Raw genomic sequence first — 19,986 nt, forward strand, 5'->3', positions numbered from 1 at the left:
AGGAGTTGCTGGGGGGAAATGGCTGTAAATGACTAAACCATGGTATTTTTGCAGCTAAGGTTTTAGCAGATGGGAAGACAGACACTTGGGGGGACTCTCAGAGTGAGATGAAAGGGGGTGCAGATGGCTCTTGACAGAGAAGCAGCAGAAAAATGGACAGTGGTGACTTTTCAGTCAGGGAGATGGCTCCTGATTTGCAGCTTTCCATTCATCTGTTCATTTGTCCATCCTTCCATCCATCCATCATCCATCCATCCTTCCATCGTCCATCCATCCTTCCATCCTTTCATCTTTCCATCCATCCATCCATCATCCATCCATCTTTCCATCATCCATCCATCCATCCATCCTTCCATCCATCCTTCCATCCATCTTGCCATCATCCATCCTTCCATCATCCATCTGTCCATCTGTCCATCTGTCGTGTGTTCACGAGGACAGGTCGGGTGCCCTCTCTGTGCCGTCTCTGTATGCTCCACACTCCCCACCTCTGCTAGAATCTGAGCTCTTTGCTTTACTTTCACTCAAGCTTTTCTTGTCACAGGTAATAATTTGTTCCTGACACTAAGTGCTTTGGGGCTTGTGTCATCCTGGGTCTCTGTCCTGCCCATCACCTGCCCATAGGCCTTGTGGTGACATCTCACATGTCCCAGCTGGTGAAAATGTGTTGCTGAGAGGCTAGAAGTGTGGAGGTGGGGTGGGGACCTGCCCCACCAGGCTGTCCCACCTGCACATCTGTGCCCCAAAGAAGGGGGACCGAGACGCCATTCTCATTCCCCAGGGTGGGGAGAGTGGGCCGGGCAGCACTGTGCCCTTTGGTGGCGGTGGGGCTCTGTTAGGCCCCAGCCTCCCAAGGAAGGTCTCCCCAGCCTTCTGGCCCCTCTGGCTAATTCATCATTTTTTTTTAATTCTTCTATTTCCTTACTGATTTCTTTCCTGCTCACTCTGTCAGTTCCAAGAGAGGAATGTTACAGCCTCCCACCATCTCTTTTTCATTTTAGTGGCTTGCTTTTGCTTCATGGATTCTAAGGCTGTGTCGGTGGGTACAGACACATTTAGAGCTGTGTGTTTTCCTGGTGAGTCGACCTATTATTTTTACAAACTGTCCTCTTTGCCTATCATTCCTTCCTCTTTTTTTTTTGGCTTTTTTTAAGGCCGCACCAGAGGTACATGGAGGTTCCCAGGCTAGGGGTCTAATCAGAGCTACAGCTGCCGGCCTGCAGTCACAGCAATGCAGGATCCAAGCTGCATCTGCGACCTACACCACAGCTCACGGTAATACTGGATACTTAACCCACTGAGCAAGGCCAGGAATAGATCCCGTAACCTCATGATTTCTAGTTGGGTTTGTTTCTGCTGCGTCATGACGGGAACTCCAGCTTTGCTTCTTGCCTTAAAGCCTCCTTCATCCACTGTAGCAGCCATGCCAGCTTTCTCTGCGTAGCGTTGGCGTGGTGTATCTTTGTGACTCTTTGATTTTCAGTCTTTCTGTGGCCTTCTAGTTGCAAAGCACGAAACCAGCCGCAGACCATATGCAGATGAATGGGCATGGCCAGCCGTGGTCTGCATTGAGCTGAATTTGGCTCCTCGTCCAGCGGGATTGCTTTTACTCTGGCGGCGGCAGTTGGGGCAGGAGCTGGGCTGACTAAGGCCGGGCTCTGGTCTCTGGACTCCTGTCCACACTCTCAGCCCGTAGGACCCACAAGCAAAGACCCGCCTCTCTGGCAGGTACCGAACACCCAGGAGCCTGCCAGGTGGCCTCTCAGTCGCTCAGCCTCTTGCCACCAGTTGCAAACCCTAGCATAGGCCCTGTGCCAACTTCAGGCTCACCCTGGCGCTTTCCTTTCCAGGACCTCAGAAGCTTGGTGTTTGCTCACTCATACAGACATAATAAATAGTGTCGGCGTGTGCTCTGGAGAAGAGGGAGCCCAAGAAGAACGCAGACCGCTGGGCGAGGCAGAGCGGGATGGGGCACAGGGCAAGGGTTGGGCTCTTGGGATGTAACATTTGAGGAAAACAGAATGCATGAGGGAGTCAGTCGTGCGGGTAGACAGCTTACCAGGCCCAGGGACAGCCGTGCAAAGGCCCTGGGGCAGGGGGCTCCCCGCTGGGGAGCAGTAGGGAGGCGACTGTAGCTCCAGGGTCTGAGGTCAGAGAGCGTGTGGCTGCCCCAAGGCCTTGTCTCGACTTTGCCCAAGAGGGGAGCTTCCGGAAACTTCCAAGTGAGGTGATGGGTCTGCCTTCTATTTTATTTTATTTTACTATTATTTTAAAATTTGGTTTCTTTTTTCTTTTTTAGGGCCATACCTGCAGCCTATGGAGGTTCCCGATGTAGGGGTTGAATCAGAGCTGCAGCCACCAGACTGCACCACAGCCACAGCCACGCGGAATCCAAGCCGCATCTGCCTCAGCTTGCGGCAACACTGGGGCAGCACCAGATCCTTAACCCACTGAGCGAGACCAGGGATTGAACCCGCACGCTTGTGGATACTAGTCAAGTTCTTAACCCCCCAGGCCACCGTGGGAACTCCCTCTGACCTCTGTTTTAAAAGGGGCTCTTTCTCTGGCTGCTCTGCCGAGAGCCCACTGTTGGAGGTACAGGCAGGGAGGCCCGTCTGGGAACCGAGGCGGTCACGAGGCAAGGGCTGGTGGTGGCCTGGACGGCGAGGGAAGTGGGCCCTGGATGCACTACCTTGCAGGTGGCTGTGAAAGGGAGAGGCCGAGGGGACCTGTGAGCTGGGCTCCCCTGAGCTGCTGCTACAAGCAGACGCTATAGCAGTTCACTCCAACTCCTGCCATGGCCCAGGGCGGGGCTCCTGGGGGCGCTGCCTTCACCCTGGGGTGATCTGTCCCCCTTTGGCCCCTCCCTCCCCCGGGGCCTGCAGTCCCAGGGCAGCTGCAGGAGGGAACCTTCCTGCCCACGTGGGTTCATGGGCGGGGATGGGGCCGGTGCTCACCCGGCAACGAGTCCCGAGGGGGGAGCACACCCACCCCCCCAATGGTAAGCGCAGGGCTCCCACCAGAGCAGCAGGAACAACGCCGCTCTAAGGGATGGGAGGTCCGGAGGGGGAAGACTGTCCCGTGAAACAGGGCCTGGGGTTTAGGGTTCTGGAGTGGGGGAGAGAGGTCCGGCTGGGAGCAGGTGCTGAAACTGTGTGAAGGGAACCCACCAGGTGGGCCAGTGCAGGTGGAGCAGAGGCTGCGGGCCGGGTGGGGTGGGAGGGCATCGCAGGAAGAGCCTGGGAAGAAGGGGAGGGGCTTCAGAGAGAGGAGGAGGCGGTCAGCAGCGGAGTGCAGGGCGCAGGGCCCGACCAGGCCACTCCCCACCGGGCGGCACCCGGGAGCCACAGCTGACCCTGTGCTGTGCCTGCACAGCTGCCCTGGACTCCGGTGGCCTTGGACCCAGCCTGGCGAGGAGCCTCAGACCCGGCCGGCAAGGAGCTTGGGGCAGAGCCCACGGGAGGCTGGGGAGGGGGGTGGTCTGGGCCCAGAGAGCTCCGGGCTGGGAGGGCAGGACTGGAGAGGGACTGCCCTCCGAGGGGGCCCCCAGCAAGGGAGGAACGGGACGGGCAGAGGCTGGATGTACCCAGCACCCCCCACCCATTCCCCCCCCGCCGCCCCCATGTTGCCCTGCCCCCCAGCTGTCCCCCAGACACCCACAACCCTGCCCCCATCCCGGCTGAGGCGGCACACCCTGACAGACACTTGGGCTGCAGGTCATTTAATGCTGTTTTCCTTCCATTTTCCTGGCACAAGCTGCGTCCACCCCACGGCCTTCTCCACGGGGCATGCGTGTATCCCGTGGCGCCTCTTGGGGACGCTCATTGGCTGGGGCTGAGTGTGGTGCTACTTCTTCTTTGGAATTTTCTCCTTTTTGATCAATTCGGAAAATTCTAGAGCAGGAGACAGATTTCTAGTAAGTAACCCCCCTGGCCTTTGGCCCGCAGCCTTGCAGGGGAGCCTCCCTTACAATGGGAGACCCCATGGTACCGGGGGCCCTGCATTCCGCCCTCCTGAGCGCTGCAGGCAGGGCGGCAGGAAACACCAGAGCTTGGCTGCTCGAACTGTCCTGTGCCTGCGCCTGCGCCTGTGGGTCTCACGATGAACCCCCAGGGGCTCCCCTCAGAGTCTCGGAGCTGGTTCTCCTGTGATCGCCCCACCTCCAGTGGGGAAACTGAGGCGCTGAGAGGCTGCGTCCTAATGGTCTCCCTGGCCCAGCTGCCCCCGTGGGAAGTCTTGAGTCCACCTGCAAGGCAAGCTTTCCTGGTATTTGCAGGCAGGAAGTAGAGGGTGAGGACGGCCCCCAGCTGGCAGGGGTGTCAGCAGGCCAGTTGGTCTGGGGCTCTGAGCCCTGCTCTCCTGTTCCTAGGGCCACCCTCCAGGCTTGGGGTCAGCAGCTGGGGTGGCTGGGCAGCAGGATGATGATCAGGCAGCCGTGGGGAGCCTCAGGGAGGGGCTACCACCCTGCAAATGCAGGGCAACCCCTCCTGGGCAACGCCTGCCCTGCCCCTGCCCCCTGCTCAACTCACACCCGTTCCCCAGGGTCGCATCTCTCCGCCCACCCCAACTCCTTCCTTCTGGTCCCTCTCTGCAGCTCCTCAGGCCCTGGTCCCTGCCTCAAACCTCCCTCTGGCCCCGTTTTGGAACCCCCCCATCTAATGTGCTCCCCCAAAGCTGGCTTGGGAGTCTCCTCTGCTCAGAAACCTCCAGCAGCTCCCTAGGTCCAGTGAAACACCCCACCCCGCTCAGCATCCCTGAGGCTCCGCCTCCTCATGGGGGGGTGGGATGATGGCAACCAGAGGGGGCTGTGAGTTTAGGGGGAGGGGGTCCACGCCTGGCTGTGGGGAGCCTGGTCAGCCCCACCCTGAGACAGGCGCTGGCCGGGGTGCAAACTGCCTGAGGACGAGGGACAGGGAGGGGCAGGAAGGTCCGGAGGGGCCCCCGGCCCCTCGCATCAGGGCTGCCCCACCTTCGAAGTCGATTCTCCCGTCCCCATCCGTGTCGGCCACCTGGGTGACGGCCTCAGCCTCCTCGTCCGTCAGGGGGGCTATGGACCCGGCACTGGGGATGGCAGACAGGGTGTACCTGGGGCCGGGGGTGGGCTCGGGTCAGAGCTGGGGGAGCACCTGGCCGGCACCCGACCGCTTACGAGGTGCTTGCTCCCCACGTGACAGTTGGGGAAACGGAGCCGGGCGCGGCCCCCTTTCCGGCCTGGCCCATGGGAGGCTGGTGGGGATGCCCAGGGCCCAGGACCCCCCTCCCCGGCTGCTGCCGTTACTTGATCTCGTTCCACTCGTTGAAGCCGCTCTTGTCCTTGTCCAGCGTCTGGAACGCCTTCCGGATGACGCTCTCCAGCTGCCCCGAGGCCCGGAACTTCTGCATGTACTACAAGAACTTGACGCAGCGGAGGGAAACTGGGGGGGACTGGCCGTGTCACCCAGGCCTCCGTGCTCGGGCCGGGCGGCCTGGCCGGCGGGGCCTGGGCCCAGAGGGAGACTCCTGTCACAGGGCGGGGGCTGCCGGGCCCTGTGCCCTCCCCCAGCCCGGGGGCTCGTGTGTGCACAGGTCTCGTCCACAGTGGGCGGCCCGGCGGTACCATGGTGCCTCGCATCGGCGGGCAGAGGTCTGTGTCCTCGTCCGACAGGGACGCGCCCGTGGCCAACACCATCTCCTTCATCTGGGAGGAGAAATTGTCGTCCATCCTGGCCCTGTGGGCACGGGGAGCCATCGGCAGGATGCTGGGCGGGAGATGGCACCCTGCCTGGACGCTGCGCAGCGCCAGATCCCAAGAGGCGTCTGAGCCCCGTCTCTTGGTGGCCTGCCCCCTTGAGGGGTTACCCACTTCCCAGCAGAGACAGGCCCTGAAAGAGTAAATTTCTGCTGGGCAGGTGAGGTCGGGGCGCAGGCCGAGGGGCCAGGGCGGGGCCGGGCTGTCCTGTGCCCCAGGGCAGCCCCTTGTGACCCCAGAGCTCTCGGGTTGCCGTCCCCAGGGCAGGTTGGGTTCTGGGGCTGGTGGCAGAGCAGCTATTTCAGAGGCTCCTTGGCCCTCTCCGAAGTTCACGTGGTGGCAGAGCCTTCTGGAACCTGCTCCCGTCGCCAGGAGAGGCAGCCCATTGGCCTACAGGGCGCCAGCCGGCCTGGCAGCGGCTGGAGGAAGCCTCTGCTTTCCTCCCAGGAGAGACGCCTCGGATCAAAGGTGCAACTCCAGCCTGTGGGGGTGGGGCGTGTGGAGGGGGTGGATCTGCTGGGGGAAGGGGGGGCACGTCTGCCCCTTGCCCCCCTGTCCCAGAAGGCTTATGCAAGGAGCCCAGACGGAAGGAGAAGGTGGGGAAGGGTCCTTGGAGCCTGTGTGGGCCTGGAGCTGGGTCCTCCTGGTGTCGCCGTGAAGGCGGCTCCTGCAGCCAGCCCGGGAGGTGGGGTGGGGGGGTCTGCTGGGACCAAAGGCCTCAGAGGCCCAGAGCGCAGACCACCCCCAACCCCGCGTCCTGAGCTGAGACCCTGGTTCACCTCCCCACCTGGAATCTCAGGCTCTGCTCCGGAGGGAAGGGAGGCCTCGCCTGCCACGCAGGGCCCTGCGGGGGCCGGAGTCACCCCTTTTATGGAGGAGGTTCTGGCCCAGCCTGGGGTTGACGTGCTGACTGCAGAGCGCTGCGGGCGGTGTGGGCTGGGCTGTTCTTCTCCCGCTCCGCTGCTCTTGGGGGGCCCCCACACCCCAACCAAGGCAGGGGATCCGGAGACCAGAGGAGACAGCGGGGAGTCAGGGTCCCGGCCTCCCGCCGCCACAGTGGCTGTATTTATAGCGCCTGATCCAGGGCCTGGGTGGGAACCGGGGAGGCTGGTGGGGAAGGGGCTGCAAGGCACCGCACAGAGCCCCCGGCCCAGGCCAGGTGCTCCCAGCACCTGGGAGGGCCCTGTCCCCTCGGTCCTTCCCTGAAAAGGCCCTCGCCCCTCCCACCTTGCTGGCCTCCACAGCCAGAGCTGGCGAGGACCCCCCCCCGCATATCCTCAGCAGTGCTGGGAACTTCCTGGACCCCAGACCACTCTGGACTGCCCGCGCGGCCCTCCTGGGGGCTGTGGTCTGCTTCTAGCACCTGCCGGGGGGGTCTTCAATTCAGAGGCTTCGTGGCTGGAGGGAGGTGGGAAGGGGCGATGAGGCCATGGGGAGGGGGCCCGTCGGGAGCGGGGCCAGACCTGGGCGCGCCTGTCAGGTTCGGGGATCTGAGGGTCCTGGGGCTTCTGTTCTGCCAGGCCCGCCCACCCTGCGCCCCCTCCGCTCCGGGAGTCCTGGGGTCAGGAGTGGGTCTCAGTCCCTCTCCGACCCCAGCTCACAGCTGTGCTGAGGGCCACGCAGGCCCCTCATGCCCACGGGCCCATGTGCAGACCAGCCGCTGGGGGGGCCCCTCTCCTTTGCTCCTTTTCTGCCTCCCCCAGACCTCCCAGGGGTCGCCTGCACCCAGGGCCACCCCTCACCCCCTGGAAGACGGGGCCCCAAACTCCGACCATGCCGCTCTGGCTGCTCCAGCCCAGCTGGGCACCCACACCACCCTCCCTAGCAGGGCTCACCTCCTGGCTCCCCTCGAGGGCTCTGGGGAGGCAGTCAGGCTGGCGGCACTGAGAGCCTGCCGGGACTCCAGCTTTTATACCTGCAGCCGCTCAGCCTGTTTACAGCTTGGGGCTGCAGCTGTGCGCTGTCCCCCTGTCCCTCCTGGCCACTCCAGCCTGGCACTGGCCACCCCCAGGGGCTCGATGGCTCTTGGCGTGTCCACACTGAGCCGGGCAGAGTGACCATCAGCAGCGCCTGGCCGCCTGGGCCCGGGGTGGGGGTGGGGAGCGTGATGGCATGGGGAGTGAGTGGACCTTCTCTCTGTCACAGGAGGTCCCACCCTGCCTGCTGACTTCACGGGGCTGAGATGGGGTGGCCATCCCCCAACCCGAGACGGCCCGTGTGTCCGAGGCAGCAACAGAAGACTCTGGATGATTGGGCCTCCTTGGGTGAGCAGCCAGGCTGGGCAGCTGGCCTCTGTCCCTGGGCCGCTGCGGGGGGCCGGGAGCCACCTGGGGACGGGCCTTCAGTGCGAGGGGAGGAGAGGGAGGCCTCTGTCAGGCAGGGTGGCTCCTGCGGGTCGGGGGACAGGGACCCTGGGCAGGGCTGGCCTCTCTCCCTGGGTAGGGCCCTCACGAGGCAGTCACCAGGGTGACAGTGGGGACCAGGGAGGGACACATCTCCGAGAGCCTCTCCCGGCCGCGGCCCCGCCACCGTCCATTGCTTTCCAAGCCTCCGTGTTTCATGTGCAGAGGTTCGGCCCCTTCCCAGCCCTCCACCAGCACCGTCCCCCGGGGTTTCTGCCCCTGTCACTTCATGTGACGCTCGTGTGGCCCGGACAGCTGCTTTCCCTGCGAGAAGTCTTGTCACATGTTGCCGAGACCCTGCACGGCTGTGACGTTAAACAGCTCGGTGTGAGGCCCGTGAGCCGAGGTTGTTCTAGTAACTTCCTTGACTGGCCACCTGCTGCTGAACCCGGAGCTGTGCTTTTGTCACGAGAGACGTTGTGGGAGACCCGAGTGGGAGGACGGGGACGGGGGGGGGGTCCCCGGTCCTGCCACGTTCTCCTCCGAGAGAGTTACCCTAACGCCTCCCGCCAGGTGCCCCACGGCCCCCAGCGGGCAGCACGGACATCGGCCCCCAGGGCTGTCCACCCAGCGGATGCGATCCGCGTGAAAGGAAGGAGGCGCCGGGTCGCTACAGCGCAGATGAGCCCTGACAGCCCCGCGCGGCGTGAAAAGAGCCGGTCACAGCCGACCGCAGGGTCTGTGATGCCATTTGCAGAAAATGTCCAGCCGAGTCCAGTCCGTGGAGACAGAAAGCAGATGGGTGGGGGCTGGGGGCAATGGGGGGTTCCCAGTGAGCGCGGGGTTTGCCTTTAGAGCGTTCTGGAACCAGATAAAGGTGATGGTTGCGCTCCATGGTGAATGCACCAAGCGCTGCTGAATTGTTCACGGAAAATGGTTTCTCTTACGTTATCTGAGCACCCCCTCCGCCCGGCCTCCGGTGGGGTGCTGCCGCCGTCTTCCGGAAGGCTCTGTCCGTGCCCACCCTGCCCAGGACGTGAGACGACGATGAGGAGCGGGTGGGCGGGTCCCTGGGCTGGCACCTGCCCGGAGCTGACAGATGGCCAGTCCCCCGGGCAGCCCCTCCCGCTTCGTTTCTGTCCGGCTGCCCCTCCTCTCCTGAAGCCCTGACCCGGCTTACCCGCCCCGCTCTGGGCTGAGCAGGCCTCACGGAGCCAGGGGGATCAGCTCACAGCCCTGTGCCCAGGCCCGGCAGGCGCTGCCCCTTGGGTCTCCCGGGCCCTGGTGGGACAGGCACTGCCTCCCCTCCCCCACCCGCCTGGAACAGCTTCGGCAGGGGGCACGGGGGCTGCTCCCAGCCCCTCCTGCTGGAAGCCAGCCCTGCCCCATGCGCGTCCTGAACACAGAAGAGGAGCCGGCCTCCTTTGCCAGGGAGCCGTTTTACGAGGACCAAGCTCCTCAAGCCGCAGCCTCCTCAGACGCTGGTGTGTCCCCCTGACCGGACCAGGCGGCATCTCCAGGGGGCCAGGTACCAGCGCAGCCGCACTTGCCTCCCCAGGTCCCTGGGCAAAGGCCGGGACCCCTCGCACCCACCCCCGCCTCGCAGAGCACAGCCACGCGGGCGGCCTGCAGGAGAGAGGTTCCCCTGGGGTGGGGGGCTGTCTCTGGGCAAGTGCGGGTGGGGCCGGCCTTTCGCCTTGGCGACGGCCCCCTCCCACGCCCCCCGTCGGGGGGGTAAAGCAATCACAAGGGGCGCCTGTTCCCCTTCCCCCCAGGCCGGGACCATCCCCTCTGCAGCAGGAAGAGGTGGGCGGGGGAAGCCACTGGGGGTGAGGTCCCAGCAGGCGGGGTGTCCCTGGGGCCAGGGCTCTGGGGTCCCCAACACTGGGTCTGTGGGCCGAATCCAGGGCGGCCTTTCGGGCAGACCTGCTGACGCGGGTTCTTCTCAGAGGAGGGACTCTAGGAGCTGGCCGTCGCCCTGGCCCTGCCCCTGTGTCCTTTAACCACAAAAGGTCCTGGTCCCGGTACCTTGATGGGAAGAGCATCGTCACCGACGTGACCCTGAAGACCAGGCCCCCCCAGCTCGGGACAGGCCCTAACCAGTGACTGGCTCCTGATAAGAGGGACAGAGACAAGAGAAAGGCCACAGGAGGCGGAGGGACAGAGGCAGAGGCCGGGTGATGCCGCCAGGGGCCAAGGAGCACCTGGGCCTCCAGGAGCCAGAGGGGGTAGGAAGGGGCTCCTCTGACCTTTGGAGGCGCCTGGCCCCGTGGCCTTCAGCTGGGACGGCCGGCTCCAGACTGGGGAGAACCTGTTTCTGCTTGAAGCCCCGTTTTTGCGGTCATTTGTCATGGCCGCCCCAGGACACTCTCACGTCCGCGGCTTCCCGCCTCACTCCCTGGGGGCCTGGAAGTTCCTGGAGGGGCTCCCAGGGGCTGCGCCCTCCAGGTGGGCCAGGGGCCCCCTGGGCTGGGGATTTAAGGGGTGAGCAGCCCTGAGCTCCCACGGCCTCAGGCTCGGGGGGCTCAGCACTGTTTCTGCTCCTGCCTTGATTCAAAATCGTCTGTTGCTGACCACGCATTTTGCTCGTTAGTTTTGATGCTTTAGGACATGGCATTAAAATAGTTACTTTGATCACCAAAGTTATTATTCAACAGGGTTGGTTTTTTTTTTTTGTTTTTGTTTTTCCTGTTGTTTTCTTTTTTAGGGCCACACCCGCGGCATATGGAGGTTCCTGGGCTAGGGGTCGAATTGGAGCTACAGCTGCTGGCCTCCACCGGAACCACAGCAATGCAGGATCTGAGCCTCTCTGCGACCTACACCACAGCTCACGGCAACGCGGATCCTTAACCCACTGAGCGAGGCCAGGGATCGAACCTGCAGCCTCATGGTTCCCAGTTGGATTCGTTAACCACTGCACCAGGACGGGAACCCTGACAGGGGGTTTTTTTGGTTTGGGTTTGGGTTTTTTTGGTCTTGCCTGAGGCCTGCGGAAATTCCTGGGCCAGGGGTCAAACCCTGGCCACAGCAGTAACCAGAGCCGCAGCAGTGACAAAGGCGGATCCTTAACCCCAGTGCACCGTGAGGGAGCTCCTTGACAGCTTCATTCAGATGCAGCCCATAGGCTGCGAAGCTCACTTCGGCGTGTGCACAGTCTCTTCACGGGGTTGGGCAACCGTCACCTCTATAAAATTCCAGAACATTTTCGTCATCCCCTAAAGAGGCTCTGTGTCCCCTTTGCCCTCCTCGGGCCTCTGACAGCGGCCAAGCTACCTTCTGCGCCCGTGGATTTGAACAGTCTGCGTCCTGGTAAGTGGCCCCCTCTGGCTCGCCCCTCAGCTTCTCTCCGAGCGCTGGTCCCGAGGTCACCCACCATGCGGGGCGAGTCAGTGCTTCACAGCCCACTTTGTGGACCCCCCGTCGTGTCGGCGGGTGTCACTGCTCCGTGTCTGGTGCCCCGTGGTGCCTCCCTCACCTCACAGGAGCCCTGGTCTGGCCCCCACCCTCTCCCTCTAGGCCCGGCCCCCTCGGGGGTCAGCTGCTTCTAGGGGAGGTGCCCACCCCTACTGCTCCGGCTCGGCTCTCCTGGACCCTCCGGCCACTGGAGGCTCCTGCCCGCGGCCTCGGGCTCCATCACCCGGGGGCGCGTTCCCTGTCACAGCAGAGAAGCAGCGGAGCGGCAGCCCCGCGGGCCTGGCCTCTGAGGGCAGAGGTGCACCCGGGGCAGTGGTCACTCGAGGTGGGGTGCCTCAGCCCCTGCCACCGTCAGGCCTGGCCCCAGCATGGCCTGTGGAGGGCTCTGGGCATCCTGCCTGCCCCCAGGCTGCCCTGCAGGGGGCATATCTCTAGGGGCCTCTTGCTAGTCTGGGATGGGCAGTAGCCCCCCCAGGAAGCATGGGGCAGGCTGCGCACTGGTCCCCCGTGCCTACCTTCACCCCTGCACACAGCCCAGGCGCGGACGAGTCACGCGGTTGAGGCTTTGCCCGGCTCAGCTTTCTACCTTCCCTGTCTTTTTGCAGAAGGGGGGTGTGTGTGTGTGTGTGTGTGGTCCTGAGGCTGAGGCGAGGGTCCCAGACACGGAGCCTCTCAGCTCTGCCCTTCCCAGGGCCCAGCACTCTGTCTGGTCCATTCGGTTGGCCTGGAGGTCTTGGACTCAGGGGAAGTGTGCAGACAGGCCCCCTCGACCCCAGCGCCGCCCTCCTGCCCCCCACTGCCCCCGCCCCACGGCCATGAGAGCTGGGAAGCGCCGGCCAGAGGGACGGACGAATGGGGGGCTCGGGCCTCTCCAGTTCAAGGGTCACCCTGCGGGGACGGCAGCGCTCCACTCCAGGGCATCCCCAAGGTCACGTGGAGTGACAGTGCTGGATGTGGAGGCCTGGGTGGGCTCCTCCTGCCCACCTGGGCCGTGGGTAAGAGCTGCCACCCTAATGGCCCCGAGGCCTGGCCTGCTGGGTGCTAGTGTGTGCACACACCTGTGTGTCCCTAGGCAAACTCGTGTCACAAAGGTCTTCCCTCTGGGCCTTCTGATCTGATCCCTGAGGCCAGCCATGGTGGTGCAGAGTCTGGACGGGGACAACTCTGGGCCACGGGTCATTTCCGCCCCCTTGTCCCCAGGGAGGTCCCCCGCTGCATCCCTGTCCAGGTGTCTGGACACCTTCTTGGTGGGCAGGCCCCACGGTGCGGGGGCAGCGAGGCTGGGCTCTCCTCCTCCGTGGGGAGGAGAGCCTCCACTGTGGATCCAGCCCCCTCATGCGGGTGCCACGCTTGCAGCTGGTGTCTGCCGCTGCCCCCTAGGCTCCGGAATCCAAGCCCCTCCCACAGGCCAGGCCCTCTGCTGGCCACGCCCCCCCTGTGGGGCAAAGCTGCTTAGAGGCCACACCATCAGAGCCAGTAGGAAGGTTCTGGATGCCGCCTGCTCCTGCACAGGCCTGAGGTGGTTGGGGCTGCCCACAGCAGGGGACCTCGAAGGTCTGACAGGGAAGAGGCCCCTTCCTTTGCCCTTGGGGGACTTTCTACACAGAGGGTGACCCTAGATTAAGAAAGGTGTGTCCACGGAGTTCCCGTTGTGGCGCAGTGGTTAACGAATCCGACTGGGAACCATGAGGTTGCGGGTTCAATCCCTGGCCTCGCTCAGTGGGTTGAGGATCTGGCGTTGCCGTGAGCTGTGGTGTAGGTTGCAGATTCGGCTCGGATCCCGCGTTGCTGTGGCTCTGGCATAGGCTGGTGGCTACGGCTCCAATTAGACCCCTAGCCCAGGAACCTCCATATGCCGCGGGAGCCGCCCTAGAAAAGGAAAAAAAAGAAAAGAAAAAAAAGAAAGAAAGATGTGTCCATGGGGTACCCATTGTGGCGCAGCAGAAACAAATCCGACTAGGAACCATGAGGTTGGGGGTTCGATCCCTGGCCTCGCTCAGTGGGTTAAGGATCCGGCGTTGCTGTGGCTGTGGCGTAGGTCACAGATGTGGTTTGGATCTGGCGTTGCTGTGGCTGTGGTGTAGGCCGGCAGCTGCAGCTCTGATTCAACCCCTAGCCTGGGAACCTCCATATGCCGCAGGTGAGGCCCTCAAAAGCAAAACACAAACAAAGAAAAACAACAAAAAAAGAAAGCTGTGTCCTGGCACCCTCCCCTGGGGCCTCACCAGACTTTCTGTCTCTGCCCACCCCTCTACATTTCTTTTTCTTTTTTAAGTTTATGGCCGCATCCAGGGCATGGGGAAGTTCCCCAGCCAAGGACTGCATCTGAGCCACAGCTGTGTCCTATAGGGCAGCTGCCGCAAGGCGGGATCTTTTCATCCACCGCGCACGGCTGGGGATCTAAGCAAACCTCGGGAGCGACCCAAGACGCTGCAGTGGGATTCTTAGCCCGCTGGGCCGCACGGGATCTCTCGCCCTCTGCAGGTGACCCTTGCTCCCCCCTAAGTCTTTCCGGCCTCTCCTTCTGCCTCCACAACCCTCTGCCCTCCAGCTGGGTCAGCCAAGCCGCTTTGCTCATCTGGCTGGAGAATGAATGGATGCATGTAGAGTGAGCGACCCAAGTTACATAAAACTCAAATCCAGGCTACACGGTGGCGCTCTCTCGGCTCCCAGGGGGTGCGAAGGGGCGGGTCCCCGGACCCCAGCACCCTGGCCGATGCCTGCCCTCCTGCCCTCCTGCAGCCGCGGTGTCCGTGCAAGATGGCGCGGCAGGGCGCACGGCCGGCGGGGAGGGGACGGTCCCTCGGTGCCCGGCGCCGCCGCGCCCGCCCTAAACGCCCAGCGCTGTTCCCTCCCGGGCGGGGGCGGCCGCTCCTTCTCCACGGTTGTCGCAGCGTGGCACAGGCGCGGGCGGTTTGTGCAAAAATAGCACCCCCCCACCCCAGGCTGCGCCGGCGCCGCCCAGAGGGCGCGGGGCTGGACCCAAGCTGCCTCGGAAGCCGGCGTGTGCAGGCCGCGTGCCGGGCCCGACCCCAGTGCGCCAGGGCCCGAGCTTCCCGGCCACCCCGCCCGCGCTTTCGTATTGCTCCTGCGTGCCACCGTGCCCACCCCGCGCGCGCCGCCCGTGCCCCCGCCTTCCCGCTCCTCCCCCCACGCCTCTCTGCCCACCCCCGCGCCTCCAGGTGCCCCTTCGCCAAGTCTCCGTGCCCCCGCCCCGTGCACCTTTCGCCTCCGAGCTCCCCTCCCCCATCCTCCGTGCTCCCAGCCCTCTGCTCCCCCGTCCTGCGTCCCTTTGCCCCCACCCGCGCCTCAGTATCCCCCTCCCTGCGTCTCCCAGCACCTTCCGCCTCCCAGCGCCCCCCCAGTCTCCGTGCCCCCCTTCCCTGCCACCCCCGCGTCTCTGGATCTCCCATCCTGCGTCTGTGTCCCCCCTTGCCTCCGTGCCCCCCACGTCTCCGAGTCGCCCCAGCCTGCAGGTCCCCCCTCCGCGCGTCTCCGTGCCCCCCCCCAAGCTGGGCAGAGAGCACCCCCCCCGCGCGCGCTCCCGCCGGTGTTTTCGGACTGCACCAGCCCGGGAGCCCCGCGGCGCCGCGGCCGGCCGGGGGAGGCGCCTCGCCCGTCGCCGCCGCCCGCACCCGCACCCGCACCCGCACCCCGCCGGCCCCGCGGCTGCAGCTGTGGGCGCTCGGCGGGCGCGGCGGCCAAGGCGCGTTCGCACCTGCGGCGGCCGCTCGGGTGATGGCGCGGCGCGGGCCGGGGCCGCGGGCGTCCTGAGCGCAGCGCCTGCCGGGGATGCCAAGCCGCGCTGCTGGCCCTGGCCATGTCGTCGTCCTTCTTCAACCCCAGCTTCGCCTTCAGCTCGCACTTCGACCCGGGTGAGTCCCCTGGCCGCGCCCCTTGCCAGCCCTCTGCCCGCTGCGGCTGCCCCTAACCTGCCCGACTGCGGACACGATGCTTCCCCAGGCGCCGCTTTCCCATTTTGCATGAAAATTAACCCTTTCCCCCCTCTGAACGGAGCCGCAGAAGGAACGGCTTTCCAGCAGGACCCCCTAGAGGCCCAGATCCGTGGAGGTGGGCAGGCCTTGGGGCTGGCACCTGCACGCTGAGGCCTCCAGCAGCGGGGGTGGGCAGTGGAGGCGCTGCCGGTGCCTCTGTGGAAGCTTCTGGCTCAGGTAACTGGAGCAGGAGGACCTGCGCTGGCCCCAGGGAGGAGGTGGCCAAGACTAAGGGCCCCAGGGAGGTGTGGGAGTGTCCCCCGCCCCAGGCCCAGGCCACCATGGCCCCTTGCTGGGCCACTGTCTTAGCCTGGGAGGCTCCTTCCCAGGCTGGGAGCTGGCTCTGGGGAGCCCTGCCAGGCCACCCAGCCTCCTGCTTGGGGTGGTGGGAGCAGTGGTCGGCCCACAGACAGAGCCTACTGAGCAGAGACTCAGAAGGGATAGGTCTGGGTGGGTTCCCAGGCCCCCCCTGGACGGCAGGGGATGCCAAGGTGGCGCTATCAAGCTGGCTGCAGGGGACCTGGGGGCAGGCCTCTTACCCTGCCAAGCTGGTGGCCCTGGCAGTCTGCTTCCCAAGGCTGCCTGATCTCCTGGCAGTAGTGGGCAGCGGGGTGGGCAGGAGGGGCCTGGGGCAGCTGGAGCCTGCATCTGTCCCCTGGAGGTGGTAGGCTTTCCTCCCTCTGCCTTCACCAGCCCCCTACCGCCCCCTCCTGGGCCTGAATGGGAGAGACACCCCTGCTGGAGCCACCGTAGGGCCCAGAGTTCCCAGAGTCCCACCCACATGTCACTGGCCTCTGGCACAGGGCAGTGCAGCCACAACAAAGCCGAGCGAGCACGTGACGGGCTCTCCTGGGTCCCCTCCCTGGAGCAGGGCCCGGCTCGTGCAGTGATGCACAGGTCCCCCGGGCACGGCCCCATCTGAAGGCATTTGCTCCTGGGGGAGGGGAGCTGACAGCAGGTGTGTCTGCTGGGCTTGGGGTATGGGTGTCACTCATTCGGAAATGACTTCCCAAGGCGACTCCCAGGGCTTGGAGAACATGGTGTCACCAGTGGACGGCCCGGAATCTGGCAGTGAACAACCCTGGCTGGGCCCTGAGGGTGGTGGTTGCAGGTGGGGTGGGTGGAGGTTCCCTGCTGAGCAGTCCCAGGCCTGGATAATCTTTAGCGCTGGGTGTCCACGTAGCTTTGGGCTGGTTTTCCAGGCCTCATGGCTGCTGGGGGGCCAGGGTCCAGCCTTGGCACTGCTGGCATGATGGAGTGTGTGCCAGGACAGACCCAGGGACCGGGGACGCCCTCCCCCATGCCCTCCCTCCTGCACTCGCCGTGGCCCAGAGTCATGCTGTGTGGGTTCATGTACCCTCACACCCCCCTGTGCCCCTGCCCGACCGAGACCCTTCCCCTGTCTCAGAGGAGCAGCTGGGATCTGCGCCTCTTGCCAGCGTTTGGTAAACAGCTGCGATCCGTGTGATTATAACGCGTCCGTTTAAGGACTCATGAGGGCGGAAGACATCAGGGGAGGGGGTGGGGTGGGGCGGGGGGGGTCTCCCCTTTGCAGGCGGAGTGAAGGGGAGAGGTGTGCCCCGTGTGGGAGGGGCCCTCCTGGGCCGGTTGGGCTGTCGGCCCCCGCGTGGGCATTGCGGTGGAGGAGGAGAGTTGGGGTCCTCTGCCCTTCTGCTAAATGCACAGCCTCCCGAGCCCGGCTCCCACCCCTTGGAGACCCCTTGTCCAACCTTGCCTCCCAGATCCTCAGTTTTCTCATCCGTAAAATGGGGTAGTGACTCCTACCTCCCCAAATGGGGAGAGACGGTTCTTTTTGAGGTTTGCGTCTATCTGGGAGGGACCCCGCTTGGGGTCCCCCAAACTCAGAGGAGGATGCGCTTGTGTTCTTGGCTCACTGGGAGTTCGTTTCTGTGGTCATTCAGCACCGACAGGCGGACAGACGGGCCTGCTCTGGGCGTGGTTGCAGCCGGGGGGCCTCGTTTAAACCCAGTGCTGGCTGCTTGGGTCACCTACCACCCATAAGATACGGGCAGGGCAGGCCACTGGCAAGGGCCAGGCCTGAGTGTGCGCTGTGGTCGCCACAGCTGATGTCTGCTGGCATTTGGAAGGGCCGCCTCCTCGGGGCTCCAGCTCTTCCCTGGGATGGGGGAGACCGTGGGGGATTTCTGGGCAGTCACAGCCCTGTGACCTCAGCGCTGTGTGGCCTTGGGCCAGTCACTCAGCCTCTCTGAGACTCAGCCCTTTGCAGGTGAAACTTCGCTCTGGAGAGACGAGAGACGGGGGGCCGGGCATGGAAGCCAGTAACTGAGGAGTGACGGTGGTGGGTGGGGGACAGTGCATATGCCACGTGGGAATCAGGAGCAGCTGGCCGGGCAGGGGAGGGGGGAGGTGTGGCCTCAAGGGCAGTGCTCTGAGGCTGGGGGCCGCTCTTATTTCTCACCCTCTCCAGCTTCGGGCGGCCAGCTGTGGCCCAGGACCTCAGCCGGTGCCAACAGGCGCAGGCCTCAGTCGGAGCCCGGGGGCAGGGAGCTGGTGAGGACGCCTGGGGCAGAGTGGGCCAGCACCCCCTCAGTCCCGTGACCCTCTCTGGGACTCAGTTTCTCGGTCTGTAGGCGGGAATCACTGTGGGCCCACCCTGAGGGTCACAGGCAGGTTACTGGAGCGCTGGCTGCAGCTGGTCCCCAGGCAGTGCCGTTGAGGCTGACTCGGGGGTGGGGTCACTGCAGACCAGCTGGAGGGACCTGGAAGCTGGGTAGGCTTGCGGGAGACAAGGCGGCCCCCACCAGGGCCCCAGCCTCTCAGGCACGTCCTGGCCCTGTGTCTGGCCCCGGCTGTGAGCGGGCACACTGGCACTGGCTCGGGGCCGGGCACACCAGGACCGTGGGTTGAAGGTCGCAGGTTGTGGTAGGGACAGAGCACAGGAGGGCGTCTGGCCGGGCATGGTCTGGGCTGCGTGGATGGGTGCATTCAGGCACCTGAGGGCTGGAGGGACCCAGGAATGGGCTCGTGTGGCCCTGGGGTCCCGCACCCTGGCTGATGGATGTGCCCTGGCAGTGGTGCCCGCCCCGCCTGGTCTGCTGCCCACAGGGCCTGGCTGAAGACAGATGCTCCCCAAGCTCTTGGACCAGGCCCTCCCAGACTGGCTCAGGCTCCAGGGGCTCAAGAGCCAGCCTTCTGCCCAGTGTCCCCTCCCCAGCCTTTGCCCAAGGGAGACTAGCCCCGGGGGAAGCTGCTGGGCTCGGGCGGGTCTGGAGGGCACGGGCCAGCTCAGGCAGGAGGAAGGTCACTGCCCGTCCTGGCCGATTTCTTTGCATTCTGGCACATTCTCCAGGAAGTTAGGCTGTGCCCTTCTCTCAGACGAGCTGTTTCTCCCACACACACCTGTGCAGCTTTACACACACACGCACACAGGCTCCCACACACGTGAACACACACACAAGCACGCATGCTCAAAGACGCCCTCACCGGTGTGTAACGATGTGCACAGCAGCCTGGGCTGGGCCGAAGGTGCTGTGATCTCCTGGCTGGCGTCCCCCACCTCCGCGTGACCTTCGGCCTCGCCCCGACCTCATTTCAGTGGGGGGGCTGAGTCATGGAGTCACGGTGCCCTGAGGCCTGGGGAGCCTGGAGCCGTCCCTCCTGGAAGCTGGCCCTGAAAGCCTGCCCCACTGTCACCCGGCCACCTTTTCCCAAGGGTGGGCTGCTCCTGGCCCCTCCACCCGCAGTCACTGCCCTGAGCTTGTCCGCCCATTCTCCATCGGGAGATGGGCACCCCGCGCCCCCTCCCCAGCTCCAGGGCTCCCGGGTGGAGTCGCATCCCCCAGACGGGTGCCTGCCTGGAGCCTCAGGACGGGACCTTGTCCGGAGGCAGGTGTTTGGCGCTGAGACCAGATGAAGTCATCCTGGCTTAGGGCCGCCTCATTGCACGGCTCAGGTCCTCGGGGGAGCAGGGGAGATTCGGGAGAGAGGAGGGGTTCCCCTGGACGTGATGATGGGGGCCGAGCTGGGGTGATGGGGCCACAAGCTGAGGAGGGCCTGGGGCCTCTCAAAGCTGGGAGAGGCAAGAAGGGTCGTGGACCGGAGGGAGCGAGGCCCCCCAGGACGTCGGACACCCCCGTGCGTTAAGCCCCCAGTCTGTGGCAGCCTCGGGACGCTCCTGCAGGGTGGCTCCGAGCCCCGCAGGGGACTTGTCTGGGGCCGAGCCTGCCTCTGCCCTCACAAGAGCCTCCCATCTCTGCTGTGCAAACGGGCACCCCTGCCCCCCCGGAGGTGCGCCCGGAGGAGAGCGAGCAGCACATGTGCAGACACCTGGGGACACGCGAGCGCACTGGACGCAGTGAGGGAGGCTCCCGGGCCTCGCTCCCCGGCGCCCACGGAGGAACCTGCACCAGCAGGCCCGAGGCCCGCGGCCTCCCGCCCCCGCAGAGGAAGCGGGCCGAGGAAATGAGGGCAGCCGACGCCGGGCAGGAGCCAGCTCCCGGGCGGCCTGTCTGGGCCGACGCAGGAG

The 19,986-nt window shown here is 64.9% G+C and overlaps 2 protein-coding genes and 1 long non-coding RNA gene across 4 annotated transcripts in view; 2 read left to right on the forward strand and 1 right to left on the reverse strand.

The window, feature by feature from the left end:
• On the forward strand, positions 3,446–10,792 carry LOC106505374. Of its 2 annotated transcripts, XR_001299729.2 has the most exons (4): positions 3,819–3,916; positions 5,323–6,196; positions 7,874–7,992; positions 8,644–10,792. It is a non-coding gene; the product is annotated as an uncharacterized LOC106505374 (long non-coding RNA). The 2 variants fall into 2 exon arrangements; XR_002336930.1 differs by lacking the exon at positions 5,323–6,196 and having other exon boundaries at positions 3,446–3,916.
• Positions 3,749–5,431, reverse strand: LOC102157965 (parvalbumin beta-like). The gene is made up of 2 exons (XM_005668576.3): positions 5,279–5,431; positions 3,749–5,085 (listed from the first exon to the last, which is right to left on the reverse strand). The coding sequence occupies exons 1-2, from the start codon at positions 5,380–5,382 to the stop codon at positions 4,854–4,856; spliced, it is 336 nt and encodes a 111-aa protein (XP_005668633.2). The 5' UTR covers positions 5,383–5,431; the 3' UTR covers positions 3,749–4,853.
• The window catches only part of AATK (apoptosis associated tyrosine kinase), a 36,068-nt gene continuing 31,314 nt past the window's right edge, over positions 15,233–19,986 (forward strand). Inside the window, 1 exon segment of the mRNA XM_021066479.1 lies at positions 15,233–15,359. Coding sequence (XP_020922138.1) covers positions 15,305–15,359 — 55 coding nt within the window. The 5' untranslated portion in view covers positions 15,233–15,304.

Source organism: Sus scrofa, chromosome 12, assembly GCF_000003025.6.
Source record: "Sus scrofa isolate TJ Tabasco breed Duroc chromosome 12, Sscrofa11.1, whole genome shotgun sequence".
In the NCBI taxonomy this organism is placed as follows: Eukaryota; Metazoa; Chordata; class Mammalia; order Artiodactyla; family Suidae; genus Sus; species Sus scrofa.